We start from the raw sequence: 17,053 nt of genomic DNA, 5'->3' as shown, positions 1-17,053 counted from the left end.
TTCCTTATTGCCTCATTTTGACAGCCTCCCTGTGTTTGTTTCTGTGTATTAGGTAGAGCTGCTTTGACTGTGTCTTGGTAGTGTGGCCTAATGTAGTAGGTGTCCTGTAGGTTCCAGTAGCACGACCTCCCCTATCACCCAGGCTAGGTCCTTGAGGTATGCCCTTCATGTGTGCTGAGTACAACCTCATCTTGTAGTTGAGCCTTGATTGCTGTTGACAGGTCTTTGGGAGGGATTTACCCAGGCTAATCATCTGCAAGGACTAACTGTGACCACTGACCACATACCTCAGCCCTCTGTGGAGGATCAGCTGTGCAGGGGCAGGGTGGATGTGTTCTGATGTGTCTGTAGCTCTCTACTGGGTGCACAGGCTCTGTAGTTTCCTGGGTGGTGCAGGCCAAGGTCAGCCCTGACTTGTGTTTTGCCTAGAACTACCCTGCCTGGGCTATAAAGCAATCTGAGATGGCTGTCACTTTTGCTGGGCTTGAAGGTTCCCATGTGAAGCCAAGCTGTGAATCTACGCTGGCTGCTGTTAGTGCTGGACTGGGGCCATTTAGCAAGAGGTGCAGGGACTGGGAGCTTACTGAGGTTGGCTGTTGTCTGTTTGAGAGGATTTAGGGAGTTGTGAAGCATGAGCCAAGACCAGCCATTCACATGAAAAGGTAGATTAACAGCTTGGGTGGACCTATAAATTGGGTGGGATGGAGCCTCGGGGAATTTCCAGGGTGGAGTAAACAGTGTTAGACAGGTTGATAGAGTCTCAGATGTGGCACTCACCTGCTTGCTCTTTGAGGGGAGGGTTCAGAAAAAGGACAGTGGTCTCTGCCCGCCTTTCTGTGTGGGAGAAAGCTGCCCCCAGCCCTTGCCTTGATGCCAGACACTTCAGTTCTTCCCTGTATGCCACTGGTGCTGGAGCTCAGAAGTAGTGAGTCTGAGTAAGTCCTTGTGTGGGTTTTTTAAGAGGAACTGCTTGGGACTCCAATAGTTTTCTTCCACCAAGAAAACTATTCTTTCAGTCCAGACAGGCAGAAGTTATGAGGACTTATCTTCCTGGCACTGAACCCTGTACTGACAGGTCTCGTGTAGGTTTGGGACTCCTTCGCTCCTGAGATACCCCTTCTGAATTTTTGTATGCCACACGTGGAAGTGGGACCAGCTTGATCCATGTCTCCACCCCTCCTACAAATTAGGATGGATGTGGTTTTGTTACTGAACAGCAGTTGGGATCCTGCTGCCCACATCCACCCTCTAAGGCAGGGGTATCAAACTCATGTTCACCAGGGGCCCCATCAGCCTAACGATTGCCTTCAAAGGCCCAAATATAATTTTAGGACTGAGGTGGCCACTGGCCTTCAGTGACCTCGAACGCTGCAGATGCTCATCGAAATAAGAGAAAACATACACACGGACACCCTAGTCCTGTGGAGAAATAAGGACGAAATGGCCGCTCTCTCTAGTGGAGAGTGCCCCGTTTTCCCGCCCGAGTAGGCTTTTATTAAGAATACAGATACAGGTTGTGGATTACAGTCTGGTAGGGAAAATAAAACAAGTAGGTAGCTTTCCCGCTGGGATTCTGGGCTGAGATTTTGGGGTTTTATCACTTAAAAAGACTATAGGACCTAAAAGGCTAGTTTCTTTTCCTGCCTATGCCTTCATATTTTAATTAAAGAACATCCTCCAGCAAGCAGATCTCACAGGGTCTTTCATATTTTATGTCTCAAGCTTGATTACCCCGGGGGTCTGCCGACTCTGGTCTAGGCTGCACTGCCCCTGTTATTTCCTCAGGCCTGAGTTGGGCAGAGGAGACAAAGGCAGCCGGGAGACTTGGATTTCTCAAGGACTCAGGCTTTGACAAAGCCAAGGGGGCAGGGATTGATGTTGATCACCTCTTCATTTCCACAGCCTGAGTCTCTTCCATTAGGGTACTCCCACATGACCAAGTCTGTCTTAGGTTCATTCTCTTTCTTAGAGAATTGTTACCCATCATTGACTGCCTGCTGATCCTGCAAAGGGAGCCAGGCATTAGAACAGGAGCGTTCATGCTAGGGAAATAAGTTTTGTCTCCTTAGTGTCTCCTGGTCCGGAGGTCTCTTACTCAGCCTTAGCCACGGGGAGTTACAGCTTCCTGAGACCAGGCAGGGCGGACCCCAACATAGGACTCTATAAATGTAACTACTCCTTAACAGTTAAGCCAGAGCTCAGCTCTGCCACCGGGTAGAACAAGGTGCCTGGCTGGATTTGGCCCTTGGGCCTTGTGCTTGCCACCTGTGCTCTAGGCAGAATTTCAGAGGCAAAGGTTTGGTGATAAAGGAAGGGAGTCATTATTCAAAAGCAGTCACTTAAGCCTATCAAATCAGAGCTTTAATCGATTAAACATATCAATTAAAACTAAACTCTAACACCTGGGTTCCCTGTCATTCTCCTTGTTATCTTATTTTTATAGAGTTAGTTTATAAACTAAAACAACATAATATACAAAAGGTGCACAATTTTAGAAGAATGGCCGGCTTCTGCCTCAGAGTCTGTTCCCTCTAGAACACCCAAAGAATAAACCTGCCACCCTCTGCCAGGCCCACCTGGTTCCTAGGCTGTTCCAGAGTTCCTTCTCATCCAAAATACTGTCTGTAGGTAAATGCAGGCAGCTGCAGTGTGATCATCCAGGCAGCCTCAAGGAAGAAGAGAGCCTAAGAGAGCCAGAGAGCTAGCCCTCTTTTATTTCACATCTTCTAGCCCATAATTCTGTGTGCTCTGGAGGCATTCAGCTTCTCAGACTGTTTTCCATTGCCTCCTTTTACAACCCCTCCCAGTGATCTGATCAGCTCTCTCTATCTGTTTCTTTAATCCGTAGTTGTCAGGCTTCCATTCAACTCAATTTGTGAGGGTACTCATTGTTGGTTGTTCTGTATTATAGTTGTAATTTTGATGTGGTCGTGTGAGGAGGTGAACAGTGTTTATTTTTACCTTTGCTGACATCTTGACCCTAAATCCTAGAATCTATTTTGATTCTAAATTGGATTGCTTTTCTTGATTTATAGGAGTTATTTACTTAGATACAATCCATTTTTGAGTAGAGTATATGTATTGCAGATATAGTTTCATAGTTTGTGACGTGCTATATTACTCTCTTAATGGGTGTCCTTTTTAAAAAAATAATATAGTGGTCAATTGCTCAGACCTCTGGGGATAGCTGGGTTACTTGACAGAGCTCAGTTGCAGCTGGGGGTTGGTTAGCTGATGGCTATTCCAGTGTGGCTGATGGCTGGGGTGCCTATGTAGGTACCATTAGCTTTACTGTTTAATTCTTTAAAACATTTATAGAATAAATACTAATCTTACGAAACTCTCCCAGCAAATAGGAAATGAGGGAACACTATGCAGCTTGTTTTAAGATATTGAAACGAGGAAATCCAGTGTTCATGCTGCCTATCACCTACCAGACCCAATAAGCAGAGACAGAGATTCAATCTATTTGGGCACTTTATTCAGATAGCTGGTGATCTGAAAAGACAGTGAGTATGTACCCTAACAGACCATCTTACATTTCCTTTCAAGCCAGCCTTTTTATAAGTGGGCAAGGGTACAGGTAAAGGGTCTGGAATTCAAGGGGAAAAAGTATAGGTAAAGAATTTATAATTCAGGAAAGAGGTTAATCAGATAAAAGGTACAGTTGGGCAAATTCCCTAAAATCCTTATATCAGCTGACCAGTCATTTTCTTTATCTGTGTCCTGTGTGCCAGACTGTCTCTCCCTGGAACACAATGGCTTGGATACCACCTTGATTGCTTATGGTCTTTTCCGGAGCACAAAGGTCAATCACTTGTGGTCCCTTGGAGTCAGGGTGGGCCATACCTGCAGTTCCCAAAATAATAGCTTTTACATGCATTAATTACTAGGCTTGTTAACTATTACCTTAAACTAAAAATTTCCAACTCTTGAGTGCCCCATCAAGGCCAGTATAATCTCGTACCAGAACCTGACATTACGATAAGGGAAAATCACAAGTAAATGTCTCTTAAGCAGGGGCACCAAATTCCTGAGCAAATCAATATGGCTTGAAAAAAAGGATCTGCATTATTGCCGATCCTAAGTGGGATATTTCAGGATTAAGGCTAGGTTTGGTGTTTGAAAATCAAATGTTATTTACCACATTAACAGCTTGAGGGAGTAAAATAATATGATAAACTTAATAAATAAGAAAATTTTTTTGATATAATCTAACCTCCATTCATAAAAAAGAACTCTCAACAAACTAGGAAAAACAGGTAATTTCCTTAGTCTAATAAAGGAGGTCTAAAATCAACCTATAGCCAGATTATACTTAATAGTGAATCATTTCTTAATATGCTTTTCATATACTTAAATATTGATCATTTCTCCCAAGAGTTTGGAAACAAGACAAGGGTATCCACTATTACCACTTATATTCAACATTATATTAGAGGTTCAAGGCAGTGTAATAAAGTAAAAAAAAAAAACATACAAATTTGCAAAGAAAGAAGTAAAACTGTCAGTTTTTAGAGTTGACATGATTGTATGTGTAAAAATCCAAACAAATCTCCCATTAGAGTTAATAAGTGACTTTAGTAAGAGTGCCAGAATACATATAACATCAATATTTTAAAAATCAATTGTACTTCCGTGTATTAGCAACATAAATTAGAAAATTAAATTTTAAAAGACACTATCTACAGTAGCATCAAAATATATACCTAGGATATATCTAACAAAAGATATGCAAGACCTCTATACTCAACACTTTAAAACATTGCTTAGAAAAACAAAAGGCCTAAATAAATGGAGGAATATATAATATTCATGCACTGGAAGACTCATTATGATTATATCCATTCTCAAATTGCTCATAATCAGAATCTTAGCAAGTTGGATTGGGGCAGGGGTAGGGGGGATGTTGGAGGAGGGTAGTACTGATAGACTTTAAAGTTTATCTGAAAATGCAGAGGTTCTAAAATAGCTAAGGAAATTAGAGTGAAGAAGATACTGTAGTATTGGCTAATGTCACGATATCAGATCTACCGATGAACAGTCACCTGACTGTGGCAAAGGTGCAGTGTGGTGCAGTAGGGAAAGGATAGTGTTTTTAACCTTTTCCTTTTAAATTTTTGAAGTATTATTTCTTTATAGAGAATATACAATTTGGTCTTATTTTTTTATACTGGTAATCCAGATGGAAAAGTCTTTATTTTTTAACTAGGGTTTAGTTTATTTATATTTAATGTAATTACTAATATAGTCGGGTTCTGGTCTACCATTGTTCTATTTGTTTTTTAAATTTGTCCTATTCTTTGTTTCCTTTCTTGCCTTCTTTTGGATTAAGTGAATAATTTTTAATACTATATTTTTCTCTGTACTAGCTTTTTAGATATAATTATTCTTTTTTTTTTTTAAAGGTTTTATTTATTTATTTTTAGAGAGGCAAGGGAGGGGGTGAGAGGGAGAGACAGACAGACAGACATCAATGTGTGGTTGCTGGGGGTTATGGCCTGCAACCCAGGAATGTACCCTGGCTGGGAATCGATAGATATAATTATTCTTAATCTCTCCACTTCGAGTGCATCTTTCCACCCCGGCTGCCTGTCTCCACCCCTCCTACCAGTCTGGATGAATGTTTCTTCTTTAATTCTTTGGTTGTTGGACTTCCATAAAGTTGGATTTTCTGGCAGTTCTAATTATTTTTTGTTATTAAATTTGTTGCTGTCCTACTTGTGCGAGGAGGCAAAGTATATCTACCTATGCCTCCATCTTGGCCAGAAGTCCTTTTGTTTGTTTGTTTGTTTGTTTGTTTGTTTGTTTTTGTTTTAATCCTCACCCCAGGACATGCTTATTGATTTTAGAAAGGGGAAGGGAGGGCGAAAGAGAGGGAGAGAAATACTGATGTGAGAGAGAAACATCAATCAGTAGCCTTTTGCACACACCCTGACTAGTACTGGACCTGCAACCCAGGCGTGTGCCCTGATCAGGAATCAAACCCACAACGTTTCAATTTGCAGTATGACTCTCAACCAACTGAGCCCCACTGGCCAGGGCTAAAACTTTTTTTAAAATGGCTTTTTTTTCCTACACAGAGTTTACATTAGAATATGTTCATATAAGTATTTGTTTTCCTTCTAAGGGGTGTAACTGTAGTGTGGTTAAGAGGGCACTTGATTTGAGGTAGCCGTGAAATTCTGCTCAGGCAGAATTCTGTAAGTTCATCCTCTTATAAAGAGAATAGTACCTATCTTATCAATTTCAAAGAGCTGTCATGAAGATCAAACAAGGCAGCATATTTGTAAATGCTTCAGAAACTTGAAGGCTCCTTAAAGTGAATAGACAAAAGTTAACATACTTTACAAAGCCTGAGAAACCCTTTTATGTCATGTACAGCAGGAATGAAAGTAAGTGGCCGGTTAAATTCACCTGCTGTTGATTGTATAACATAGCCCAATTTCAGAAGTGTCAAAATATGGGAGGAAGTGGTCATCTTGGAATTGATAAAATAAGCCCATTGTGATGTGTTATTCTTATAAAGTTATTCCATAGAGTTCTCTATCTTTGGAAACCATTGAATTTATTTTATTCTGGTCTTTTTTTAATGAACTGGCTACAAGTGATTGACAGCTGTATTTCTTTAGATTTGAGAGACTTTTTCAATATTTTTAGAAATGTCACTTCTGGCCAAGATGGAGGCATAGATAGACACACTGTGCCTCCTTGCACAACCAAAAGAAGGACCACAACAAATTTAAAAACAAAAACAACCAGAACTGACAAAAATCAAACTGTATGGAAGTCTGACAACCAAGGAGTTAAAGAAGAAATATTCATCCAGGCGGATAGGAGGGGTGGAGATGGGCAGCCAGGTGGAGAGGACTTGAGGCAAGACAGCGGCTGGCAGACCCAGCAAGGCAGTGGCTTGCAGACTGGGTGGTCCCACATTCTCATGCAGATAAACCGGGAAGAACAACTGGGGAGCGAGACAAAATACACAACCCAGAGTTCCAGCGTGGGGAAGTAAAGCCTCAAACCTCTGATTGAAAACAGTGGTGGGGGTTGAGGAGGCAGTGGGAAAAACTCCCAGCCTCACAGAGGAGTTCGTTGGAGAGACCCACAGGATCCTAAAATGTACACAAACCCACCCATCTGGGCATCGGCAGCAGAAGAGCACAATTTGCTTGTATGTAGTGGAGAAGTGACTGAAAACCGGCAGAGAGTGGAACAAGCAGCATTGTTCCCTCTTGGACCCCTCCCCCACATACAGCATCACAATTCAGCGATGTGGATCACCCTGCTAAGGCCCTGCCACTCACTACATAACAGGTGTGCTGAAACCAAAAAAAAAAAAAAGAAGAATGGCCCAAATGAAAAAACAGATCAGACTACCAGAAAAAATACAACTAAGTGACCAAGAGATAGCCAACCTATCAAATTCACAGTTCAAAACACTAGTAATCAGGATGCTCACGGAATTGGTTGAATATGGTCACAGATTAGATGAAAAAATGAAGGCTATGTTAAGTGAAATAAAGGAAAATGTACAGGGAACCAACAGTGACAGGAAGGAAACCAGGACTCAAGTCAACAGTGTGGACTAGAAGGAAGAAGGAAAGATTGAACCAGAACAGAATGAAGAAATAAGAATTCAAAAAAATGAGGAGAGGAACCTCCAGGACAACTTTAAATGTTCCAGTGTCCGAATCATAGGGGTGCCAGAAGGAGAAGAGGAAGAGAAAGAAATGGAAAACTTATTTGAACAAATAATGAAGGAGGACTTTCCTAATCTGGCAAAGGAAATAGACTTCCAGGAAGTCCAGGAAGCTCAGAGAGTCCCAAAGCAGTTGGACCAAAGGAAGCACACACCAAGGCACATGGTAATTATATTACCTGAGATTACAGATAAGGAGAGAATCTTAAAAGAAGCAAGAGAAAAGGAGACAGTTACCTACAAAGGAGTTTCCATGAGACTGTTAGGTGATTTCTCAAAAGAGACCTTGCAGGCAAGAAGGGGCTGGAAAGAAGTATTCCAAGTCATGAAAGGCAAGGATTTACATCCAAGATGACTATTCAGCAAAGGTTTCATTTTGAATGGAAGGGCAGATAAAGTGCTTTTCAGATAAGGTCAAGTTAAAGGAGTTCATCATCACCAAGCCCTTATTATATGAAATGTTTAAGGGATTTATCAAAGAAAAAGAAGATAGAAAGTATGAACAGTAAAATGACAGCAAACTCACAGTTATTAACAACTGAACCAAAAACAAAAACAAACTAAGCAAACAACTAGAATAGGAACAAAATCACAGAAATGGAGATCACATTGAGGGTTATCAGTGGGGGCGTGGAAAGGGGAAAGAGGGGGAAAGGTACAGAGAATAAGTTGCATAGATGGTAGGTAGAAAATAGATAGGGGGAGGTTAAGAGTAGTAAAGGAAATGTAGAAGCCAAAAAACTTATATGTATGACCCATGGACTTAAACCGAAGGGGAAATGTGGGTGGGAAGGGGTGTGCAGGGTGGAGGGGAATAAAGGGGGGGATGGGATAACTGTAATAGCATAATCAATAAAATATATTAAAAAATCATAGGAGAAATAAATATAATTCACATCTGTGGGGCACTTTCTCTGTTCAAGGACCTGGATTTAAAAAAAAGAAAGAAAGAAAGAAATGTCATTATCTTTTATATTAAGAATTGCTTTATTTTCTCCAGTAAGATGAGGGGAATGTCCAGACATTCACAGATGGCAAAAATCAGAAGTCCTGGCAGACATCACAAATGGAAAAATGACCAACCTGGACAGAGAGAAGCCATTCGATCAGGCCACCACTTGCATGACTCAAAGCCTGAAGGTCCTCCTGATTTTAATGCAGACCCTCTGAGTGTTTTGGTAAATACTGATTCTGGTAAGTTAAGCAGGGAAACTGTGTTTATAAGTATAGACAATGAGGTCATTTTGTGGAGAATTTAATGGCAAATATGTAAAAATACAGAATTTTGGGGTTTTTTATAGGAATCCCTTGTCAAAAACCTTATTTCAGCACATCTTTTCTGAACCTTGTGGGTGGGTGTATGGGGTAGGCAGAATGTGGAAGAAAGATAATATATGTTGGATAATTTCCATAGTATGATTTAATCTTGGGAGTGTATTGATGCTGTAGATTCAAATTTGCCCAGTTATGTGAATTTTGTCTTGCCTGTAAACTAGTAATCCCAATGGAAGCTGGTATTATTTATGCTAGTGAGCATGAACACAGTCTCTTTGGGTAAACAGTATTAATTCATTGTATTTGAGTAATATTGTTCTTCCTCAGGGCATATAATATATTTATGTGTTTATTGAATTTCCTTTAGAACCTATGGGGCAAGTTTACTCTTGCTTATAAGTTAAAAAATTGAGAGGACCAAAATGCTACTATCTTGAAGATATTCAGCTTCTGAGGCCCAATTTCCCCTTCTGAAAAATGAAAATGTATATGTAAATATTTCCACCACCTTTTCTTCCAGTAGCACTGAGGCACTTTATCTAAATGGCATGTGTGTTCTATTTTGCAAAGGAGTAGTATTAGTGAGTGGACTGAGCTTATATTGTAGGTTTGTTAGCCAGCTTTGTTCAGCCTGGAAGATAGTGGCTTCACATGAAAAATTATTGAATTTATAGCTGGCAAGAAACAAGGAGATAAGTAATGCACTGACTAAACTTGATTGGAAAACAACCTTGGCATAAGAGAATGTTTGACCAGAAATAAGATTGCATTTAACACCAACTACTTCTTATTAAGTAAGGTGTTTACTGTAGTCTAAAAGCTTTATGTATATGTTAATTTGTTTCCTCATAACAAACCTTTTACATATGAACTGCTGCTACTTCCATTTTAGAATTGAAGAACACAGGGTAAGGGATTTACCTTAGTCACACTGTCAGTTATAATGTGGCAAAGCCTAGTTTGAACTTAAGAGTCTGACTCCACTAGTATACCACCACACCTCCTCTAAATGTGAAGTCTGAATTTGTCTAAAAAAATATATTGCATGAGCCTAGGATAGTTGAGGTATGGGAGAGAGTTTAGAAAAGGCATCTTCTTACTCTTGCTGATAGCAGGGAAAAAGGCTGATGACATTTTGGGCATTGCTGAGTTTACTCATTGGGCACTGGGGTTTTTTTTTGTTTTTTGTTTTTTTGTTTTTCTTTTCCCCCCTTCAAAAAATGTTACAGCCTACACTTTTTCACATTTATAATGTGTAACCTTGATGATAAAATGCCAATTGTACCTCAAAATAAACTTGCATGTCATTAAAATACTTGAAACACAAATATAAAGACTACCATTATAATCATTAAATTACTAATTTGAAAATTATGTAATTACTCACTTTATACATTTCTCTAAATGAACATTTGAAGAACTCTATAACATTGAGTATTCTTTTTTTGTTTTGTTAGCTTTAGTAGGTGGGTAATTCTGTGTTCTCATTTTTAAAGAAGTATTTCAGTATGTGTTAATATGGTAAAATACCAATGAAAAGATTATTATATGTCTTGCTTTTAAGTCTGTAGCTAGATCTTTAAGAGACACTTCAGTTATGGACAACAGAAGTAAATACCTTTTATTCTCATTTTGTGGGAAAGATTCCATTTAAATTCATGTCATCTTTACCTCAGATTTCTTCTAGATTTTTACATTTTTCAAATCAATGTTTAGACTGTTGGTTCCTCAACTTTTCATTTCAGGTAGAGCTACAGAAAACCACATCTATCATTTTTTTCACATGCCCTAAATACTTAGTATCCTTAGCATCTCCACTGTCCAGCATATCAGCCTTACACTTGTTTGGAGGCAGCTCCATTTACCTTGGGCCAGAGCCATTCAGATCTCGGGGTGTGCTTGTTATTCAGGTTGCAGGGCTCAGGGCAGCTTGGTGATACAGTCCTGTTCCTGCTCTCACGTGGCAGTTAACACTCTTTAGCACTAAGCTTGCTTTCAACATGGAGATCTCCCAATTTCTTACATATTTTGCCCTTTTTGGCTCAGAATCTTAATCCAGACATTAGCATTCACATTTTCAATAAGACAGTGGTTCTCAATCTTTATTAACTTCATCGTGCTTAGAAAAATTTTTACCTGAGCCCTCCTTTTTGTGACCCTTGGTAGTATGTTAACTCTCACTAATTGTGAAGACACGTCAAATGTAGGTTGACATTGTTTCAAAGGAAGAGCATGTCATTTGTAGTCTACCAGCTGGTCAATTTTGAGTGTGGCCTATTTGCACTAGATTTCCTTTTAATCTTTTTGGTATTTCATTTGTTAGAACCACATTTATTTTGTTGCTGTTCTTTAAATATGATCCACTATGTTTAATGGCTTTCCTGGCCCATGGTTTTAATAAATTTTAACTGAGCTAGAAAGAAACTGGTAAGTAATGTGTCCTTGAGCATCACAGACTAAAGTGTCTCATCAATAAAATGAAAAAGATCCAGTTTGTTAGTTATTCATTATAATACAGGTATTATCATAGAACACTAGGACAGACATCCGTCTGCATACTGACACATAGGCTAAATGGGCTTCTGTTGTTTAAAAAGTAGATGTTAATCCTGTGTATGACTTCCGGCAAGATGGAGGAATAGGTGGACGTACCGTACCTCCTCGTACAACCAAGATTAGAAAAACAATAATTTACAACAATAATTTACTATCAGAATAACACCCAGATCCGGCAGAGGATTTATCTGAATGGAAGTCGGGCAGCCAAGAAGTTGAAGTAGACGCGTTCATCCGGTCTGGTAGGAGAAGACGAGCCAGGCGGGCGGGGCTGGCTCGGGTCGGCGGCAAGCGCAGGTCGGGGGAAGGTTTGGCGTGAAATCGGCGCAACAGCCATCTGGGGTGCAAGAACGCATCGGTGATCCCTGAGTACGCAAGCTGCGGCTGGCAGACCCAGAGGGATAGCGATTGTGGACCAGGGCAGAACTCGCGGCCCAGAAGCCCAGACAAGGGTCTGAGTCCAGGGGAACGGAACTACTGCCATTGTTTTCTCCCACCCCACTCCCGCTCCCGCCCCGCCCCCACATATAACGTCACAATCTAGCGACTGGGGTGCCCAGCCCCGGTGAGCACCTAAGGCTTCGCCCCCCACCGTAACAAGAGCAACCAGACCAGAAAAAAAAAGGAGAGACGGGAAAAAAAAATATGTTTTCAACAGAGCAGATCAGTCCCCCAGGACTCATCCTTTTGAGCGACCAAGAATTAGCCAATCTATCAGATGCGCAGTTCAAAACACTGGTGATCAGAAAGCTCACGGAACTGGTTGATTTTGGATGAAATTTAGATGAAAGAATGCAGATTACCATAAAACAGATGCAGGAAGACATGCGGAGGAGAGCCAATAGTGAAAGGAAGGAATATGAGTCTCAAAACAATACAGTGGACCAGAAGGAAGATAGAATCAACCAAGCAGGAAAGCATGATGAAATAAGAATTCAAAAAATTGAGGAAAAGATTAAGAGCATCCAAGACACCTTTAAACGTTCCAATATCCGAATTATAGGGGTACCAGAATCGGAAGGGGAAAAGCAACAGATTGAGCACGTATTTGAACAAATAATAAAGGAGAACTTCCCCAATCTGGCAAAGGGAACAGTCTTCCAAGAAATCCAAGAAGCTCAGAGAGCCCCAAAGAAGTTGGACCCAAGAAGAAACACACCAAGGCACATCATAATTACATTAGCCAAGGTAAAAACGAAGGAGAGAATCCTAGAAGCAGCAAGAGGTAAGGGGACAGTCACCTACAAAGGAGTTCCCATCAGACTGTCAGCTGATTTCTCCAAAGAGACCTTACAGGCAAGAAGGGGCTGGAAAGAAATATTCCAAGTCATGAAAGACAAGGACCTACATCCCAGATTGCTTTATCCAGCAAAGTTCTCATTTAGAATGGAAGGGCAGATAAAGTGCTTCTCAGATAAGGTCAAGTTAAAGGAGTTCATCATCACCAAGCCCTTATTTTATGAAATGCTAAAGGGCTTAGAAAAGAAGATAAAGAAAAGACATGTATAGTAAAAGGACAGCAAACTCACAAATATTAACAACCACACCTAAAGCAAAACTAATAGAAACTAAGTAAACAGTTAGAACAGGAACAGAACCACAGAAATGGAGATCACATGGAGGGTTAGCAGCAGGGGGGTGGGAGGAGGAGAGAGGGGGAAAAGGTATAGAGAATAAGTAGCATAGAATGTAGGTTGAAAACAGGGAGAGGGCAAGAATAGTACGGGAAATGTAGAAACTAAAGAACTCATAAGTATGACACATGGACATGAACTAAAGGGAAATGTGGGTGGGAGGGGGTACAGGGTGGAGGGGAGAGAAGGGGGGAAATGGGACAACTGTAATAGCATAAATAATAAAATATATTTTAAAAAAAAGTAGATGTTAAAGTAAGAAAAGTTAACCTAGCATATCAGCTGTCATGAATGCCCATTGTTAAATATCTGTTTTTGAGAGTTGGAAACCATAAAACAAAGCTCCCATTTTTTAAGGGTGAGTTTTTTCAATAGATAGCATTTTCTTAGGAGTCTTAATCTGTAAATGTTCTTGAGGCTAGAGCATGTAACTGTGTTTGTTCCTTAAGGGCAACAGGAAGTAGTAGGAGGGGGGAGAGAAGAAACAAGTTAAGACATAAGTTGTAGAAAGAAGCTAGAGGCGAAGCTTTTACAATCAGTTTTAGAGTTGGGTAAAACATTCGAGAGGCACTTTTTCCCCCAGTTTTATTTCAGTAGGGATTTACTGAGGTCCTACATTTTGCTTGCCCAGCACTGTAATTCAGAGAATTTCTCCTGCTGCCTTCAGGAAACTCATTGTCTAGTGCAGGGGTGTCAGACTCATTTTCATGAGGGGTCACATGAGCCTGGTGATTGCCTTCAAAGGGCTGAATGTAACTTTAGGACTGTATAAATGTAACTACTCCTTAACAGTTAAGTGAGAGCTCAGCACTACCACTGGGTGGAAACAAGGTGCCGGGCTGGATAAAACAAGGTGGAGGGTTGGATTCAGCCCTTGGGCCTTGTGTTTGCCACCTGTGGTTTAATGATAAGTTTTAGATTATTGTGATATTTTTTAGATTGGTGGGAACATGATATATATGAAAGAGGTGAGATTTACCATAAAAAAGGTGTCACTGGTGTTTTAACAGATAAATTATTTGAGCTGCTGTTTTATAATCATTGTAGGATTTGATTTTATCATTTTCATTGCTTCTGTTTTTATACTGATATTCCTAGTTTAGAGAAATGTTTTGGCTGTTTTTATTAAAAAGTGAGTGAAGTGTGTTGAGTATGATTCAGTCAGCCAGCACAGTGCCTTCAGCACAGTCTTTCTGGGACAGCTGCTAAAAATGTCTGTATTAGAACTGCAAGGTAGATCTGTGGAGCTTTGCAAAGACGTTTTCTTTTGAAATGAAAAGTCACTGTGGAGGACATTTTGATCAAGTCAAAAGGGCAGCACTTTTCAAAGTGCTGTTACATGTGGTGGTTCCTTTGTGTGAACTCCTAACTCTCATCCTTGGGGAAGCAGTCAAGTATAGTGAGCTTTGTGACACTCCTAATAATGACTGCACCAAGCACCCAGATTGTGGTTTTACCATTCTGCGATTAAAGAGACTGGAACCTTTTGGAGAAATGACTGGTTTGGGGCAGGGAGAATACAAAGTGAGCCTAGAAGATCTAATATAGTTCCAGAAAGTAAAAAAGTGCTCAAATCAGCAGGAGATGGGCATGTCAGAAGGATATAGGGACCAACTGGACTAGGCTCCCAATGGCTAAAGTTGGAGCAATTTGAGCCATAAAATAAAAAATAATAGATTATAACCCAAAGAATAAAATAAATATTCCTAAGTCCATACTAATATAAATAAATATGGGGGATGAGGGGCAAATCTTTTTATAGAAGAATTTCAATTAATAATTGTTAAGAGGTTAGGGAAAAACGGGAAGTCACCATTAGAATACCACAGTAATAATTGTTTCAGGCAAGAACCATTGATGAACGGTAAAATTGGTGGCAACACTTTAAAGTAAAATAGGGTATACTGTGGTGGTTTTAGCATATCTGCAAAATTCATTAATATTTCTTACTCTAAGAGGTAGTCTTAATTCCCATCCCCTTGAATGTTGGCTGGTCTTAGTGACTCATTTCAAGAAATAGAATAATAAAGAGAAAAATAATAACTTGACAGTACGGAAACCAGACAGACCACCAAGTGGTCAAGGTTAATATCACCAGTAATGCCAAGTTGGTATCACGGACCCCCTGATATGACATGATGAGAGGGTACTACCTAAAATCTATACTCTTAGCATTATCATCAGAAAACACCAGACAGACCCACACTGAGGGATATTCTACAAAAACTGCTCAGTAGTCTTTAAACTGTCAAGTCCATGAAAGCAAGGACATACTGGGAAATTGTCATAGATTGGTGAAGACACAGATAAGGAGTTGTGAGGACAGAATACAATGTGATATGGAGGATTGGATTCTGGAATAGAAAAAGGACATTAATGGAAAAACTAGTGAAATTACAGTACAGTCGGTAATTTAAGTAATAGTATTATACCAGTGTAATTTGTTAGCTATGGTAAATGTACTGTGGTTGTGTAAGATATTAACATTAGGGAAAAATAAGTGAAGGGTGTGTGAAAATTCTCTACTATTTTTGTAACGTGCAAGTTTGATATTGTTTCAAAATATTAAAAAAGAGGGAAGGGGAGGAGTTATATAGGTCTATTAAAGCCTTGTCCTCCACTTTTTGAACTGAATTGTGAGATAACATTTTCCTCCAGGATTTGTTTCTTTATTTTTCTTTTTCTATTATTTCCTGATTGAAATGTAGAAAATGAGGAAAAATGGAAAAGCATAAAATAAAAAACAACTTACTTTCTTAACTTACAGAAGTAGCCACTGCTCACATTTTGTTGTATATCCTTCCAGAAATATTTTTCTTATTAACATGTATTTTATTTTGTTAAATAAAAATGGAATCATGTTCATAAAATGAAAAAAGAAAAAAGAATGAGCTTTGAATCCAGAGAGAACTAGGGTTCCACTGTAGCCCTACCTCTTCCTAGCTCTGTCACCTGTACAAGTTACTCTTTTTGAACTTGCCTTTATTCATACAACAGTTTGTTCTTCGGTATTTGTTGAGCACTTTTCTAGGCTCTAAGGATATAATACTGAACAAAGCCAAAGTCCTCCTCTTCTGTAGCTTATGGTCTTGCCTGGGGGTGGATGTAGTAAATATATGGGTTGGTATAAGTGACATGAAGATGAGTAAAGCTAAGTGAAAGGATAGAGAATGATGGTTAAAGAAAGGAGTGTGCTATTTTATAAAGTTAATGAAGGCATTTCTGATAAGGTGATACTAAGAAATCTGAATAAAGTTAAGAGCTGATACCTTCGGGGATAGCTTTCAAGCAGAGAAAGGAACAAGTGCAAACGCCCCGTGGTGAGAGCATGCTTCATGTGCTCAGGAACAGTCAGATTGAAGTGGAGTGAGCAGGAAAGAAAGTGGTAGTATTTTAGTGGAGACAAGTGAAAGACCAGATCAAGTAGGGTGTTGTAGGCCAGGAAATGACTTGAGACTTTACTCTGATGTTGAGCAGAAAGGTGATGTGATCTCGTTTATGTGTTTAGGTAGAGAATAGATTGTAGGGAGCAGTGGGCAGGGTCATGAGAGGGATACCTTTTAGGAGGCTGTTACAGTTGTCCAGGCAAGAAATGTTGACTTGGACTGGGGTTATAATAGTGGAAGTAATGAGAACAGTGTGATTCTGGAGATACTTTCAAAATAGAGCTGACATTTGTTGATACTTTGGATATAGTATACGAGAGACAGAGAAGAGTCAAGGATGATTGCTAGATTTTGATACACTGAGAAGAGTTGTTATTGAGGTAGAGACTTCTGGAAGTCATGTTTGGAGTAAAAGTCAAATGCTTGTTTTTGGACCTGTTAACTTTTGAGACCTGTGTGATCTCTAGGTAGTGATATGGAACAGGCACTTAGATTATTCT

The 17,053-nt window shown here is 39.8% G+C and overlaps 1 protein-coding gene across 1 annotated transcript in view; it reads left to right on the top strand.

Moving 5' to 3' along the window:
- The window catches only part of NUFIP1 (nuclear FMR1 interacting protein 1), a 51,969-nt gene that overhangs the window by 16,134 nt on the left and 18,782 nt on the right, over positions 1-17,053 (top strand). The window contains exon 7 of the mRNA XM_028527038.2: positions 8,703-8,896. Within this exon, the coding sequence (XP_028382839.1) occupies positions 8,703-8,896 (194 nt within the window). The remainder of the gene's footprint in view (positions 1-8,702; positions 8,897-17,053) is intronic.

This window comes from Phyllostomus discolor, chromosome 11, assembly GCF_004126475.2.
Source record: "Phyllostomus discolor isolate MPI-MPIP mPhyDis1 chromosome 11, mPhyDis1.pri.v3, whole genome shotgun sequence".
NCBI lineage: Eukaryota > Metazoa > Chordata > Mammalia > Chiroptera > Phyllostomidae > Phyllostomus > Phyllostomus discolor.
The sequence above is the reverse complement of the archived record's forward strand: the minus strand, read 5'-3'. Positions and strand labels throughout refer to the sequence as shown.